General features: G+C 35.1%; 1 protein-coding gene across 1 annotated transcript; it reads right to left on the reverse strand.

Annotated features, from left to right (window-relative positions):
* Positions 1 to 1,269: 1,269 nt before the first annotated feature.
* On the reverse strand, positions 1,270 to 2,662 carry LOC140875399 (BRI1 kinase inhibitor 1-like). Its single transcript, XM_073279064.1, has one exon. The coding sequence runs from the start codon at positions 2,386 to 2,388 to the stop codon at positions 1,492 to 1,494; it is 897 nt and encodes a 298-aa protein (XP_073135165.1). The 5' UTR covers positions 2,389 to 2,662; the 3' UTR covers positions 1,270 to 1,491.
* Between the last annotated feature and the right edge of the window lie 571 nt (positions 2,663 to 3,233).

The raw sequence follows: 3,233 nt of genomic DNA on the forward strand, positions 1-3,233 counted from the left end.
TTTTTATTAAACTTGTATATTTTTCAAGCATTCATGTTATAAAAATAAAATAAAATATTTTTGATACAAAAATAATGTAATAATAATATATAAACACATTTTTTATGATGTGAGAATTAAAAATTAAATTATTAATTAAGGGTATAGTTGTCATTTAAGTAAAAAATTAAGCTTGGAAGTAATTATTTATCAAACACTAAATTTTAGCTTGTATTAGTTTTAAACTTCTATTTTCAAACACTCCCTGTTTTAGCTTCTCACCAACTTTAAAATAATTTCTACAAAAAACACTTTTAAATAAGCAGAAGCTCTCCAAAACACTCCCTTAACCGATAATCGTTGTGGTTTCTCATGGGATATCATTGGGATTTTTTTTTTCTTTTTTTGGATGCAGGGATAATTTATTTTTAAGAAAGGACATATTGTAAATGGCATTTTTCTAAGTTCAATTTCGGAAAATGGGTCCACTTACTTTAAACCTTAATGCAAATTATAAGAAATGGTCCCTATGGAGTTGAGACGAGGTTTGCGAGTGGTCAATTTGAATACTTGTTCCACATTCATCTTTTTGTTGGGAGTAAAACTATGTAACACAACATCAATCGACGCACGAGACATGCACTAAAGTACATTTTTAAAGATGGATTCAATAATTTTAATAAGATGAATTCATGTAGATTAAAATCCATGAGTCTCTAACTTAAAGATAAAGAATAAAACGCAAATGTCCATGGAATATTAAGGATAATGCTACGTGTACACAGAGTATTACACGTTGGATTACACATGATACTTAAAATTACATGATTATCCTACATGCATTTTTGAAAGATTTTTTCCAAATAAACTGCAAGGATAATCATGGAATTTTAAGTATCATGTGTAACCCAACGTATAAGACTCTGTGTACACGTAGCTTTATCCGAAATATTAACTGGATTAAAAACATGCTCAGAAAGGACAAATAAAAAGATAGGGATGCAAATACACCATATATTTGAATAGGAGATACTGATTGATACCTCATCTGCTTCAGTTTTTTTTCTTTACAACTCAAGTTTCCTAATGCCAATTTGGTATATATAAAATCTTGGAGCCAATATAATAATTAAAACTATACAAAAAGGTAAATTCTAGTGAGACAGATTTTTTATTTGAGTCCTATATGAAAATATATTATTTTTTTATATGTAAAAAATATTACTTTTATTGTAAATATGAATATAATTCACCCATATAATAAATAAAGATCCGTCAGACTTACATATATTTTTAAACAAACTAAAAATTATTGATCATGCTCAAAAACTTCATGAAGATTTAATCTTTCTCCCAATGAATACATATAAAGTTATTATGGTCCCGGATCGAACTTCCTTTAATTTAATAATTCAAACATATCATATATATATATTTTATAATAAAAATACACAAGCAAAAGTAGAAATTCCTAGATTAACGTAATATTATATATATAACCAAACCTATAATTTATGGAGTCTTGATTTTATCTTCTGTTGCAATGGATTTCTTGCAATGAGCAATGGCGGATTGGATTGCAGCCTGCACCTCCTCCATTGTGCTATCGGTTGCGGTAGGGGTGGCGGTTCCGGTCGCCACCAGAAGGCCACTGTTTGTGGGAGAAGTCCTCATGGAAGCTGGCGCCGAGAATTCTCCTCTCTTCCCTCTAATTTCCTTCTTGTTTCGTACGCGTAAATTCCCCGAAAACGAATAGGCCTGCCGATGGAGTTGAGCTGGGGCCATTCTCCTGTTTCTGAATGAAAGAAGAGGCTTGATCAATCTCATGTACTTTTTCACAGCGTCGCTTATGTCGATTTTCGGCTTCCTTTTCTGTTTCTCTTCTTTTTCTTGATGACCCAGCTTCCCGTTTTCACACCCTTTTCTCCATTTCGGAATCCAGGAAAAGGATCTCGATTTCGCCGTCTCCTTTTCTTGCGGGACAGTGGTGCTGCAATTACTTTCTTGATGAGTACTAGTGTGATCGATGTTGATGAATCCACGATCAATGTTGTTTTCTTGATGAAAGTCCTTTATGGGGAGAGTGAAGCTGTCCAAGGAGTCGGTGGAGAAGCGCGGCGAGGCGGGGAGATTGGAGAGCAAGTGCAGCGGGAGCAAGTGACCGTGGAAGAAAATCTCGTCGGCCGGTGTTAAGTCGATGGCGAACGAAGGATGCGACGACGACTTGTCCTTCTCCGCGAGTTTCGATTGCGGATGGAGGGAAATCGTGAAGGTGAACTCGTGTGCGGGAGACGACGAATTCGAAGGCGGAGACGGAGACGGAGACGGAGACGGAGACGCATTTCTCTGTTGCCCTTCACTCTGCTTATCTTCTCCCCTGTTTCTAACCAACTGCTCCTGTATTTCCATGGCAGCCCCGTGTGTATCGATGATCAAGAGGCTAAAAACAAGTGTGTTATGGGGTGTTTTTGTATGGTTATAATTTCAAATGGTGGCGAATTTTCTGAGAAAGATAAGGATAATCAGAAGGGAGTGGAGTCTGTGTTGTGGAGGGGGGCCTCTTCTTCTGAGTACTCCCAAATTTAAACTGTCCTGTTACATGCTGTGGAATCGGTAATTTATGGAGCTAACATGTTTTGGCCAAGGGGCACGTAGCTGTGTAACAAACGTGTACGAGTTTACGAATTGAATCGATTCGAATATTATTAACATCTTGACTCATGTTCTTTTAAATTTTCTTTCAAAATCTCAAAAATTATTCTACATAATCGATATATTCGAATGTTTACGCGATCAGTTCGAGTTCGATAATTTCGAATTACAGCATGAAATTAAAGTCCCCTAATAAAAACTTTCCTTTCATTGGCTAAATTAATTAAGGATACGACCAAATTTGACTAAGGAGAGAGAGCCAATTGATGGAGGGCACTGGTTTGTCCTCAAGTTTTTGTATCAAAAATGATTCTTGTATAAGTTGAGAAGTCATGTTCAGCTCAGACGTTCCATTGCAAGAAGAATCTAAAACTGTAGGACTAAAAAAGCATAATGTGTGCAGTTTTCGACATGGAATTCGTACCCAGTAGTACGTTACCATCCCCCGTGCGTATGTTTTTCAATTTATTTTAAAATCTTTATTATTAGTAAAAATATAATTTTATTCGAAAATGTATACAAGGGCAGATAAATATTTTGGTGAATTTTAAGAATTTGAGAAACTGGCAATATTGAATATTTTTCCTATATAATAATAATAT

The sequence above is a fragment of the Henckelia pumila genome, chromosome 1, assembly GCF_033568475.1.
Source record: "Henckelia pumila isolate YLH828 chromosome 1, ASM3356847v2, whole genome shotgun sequence".
NCBI lineage: Eukaryota > Viridiplantae > Streptophyta > Magnoliopsida > Lamiales > Gesneriaceae > Henckelia > Henckelia pumila.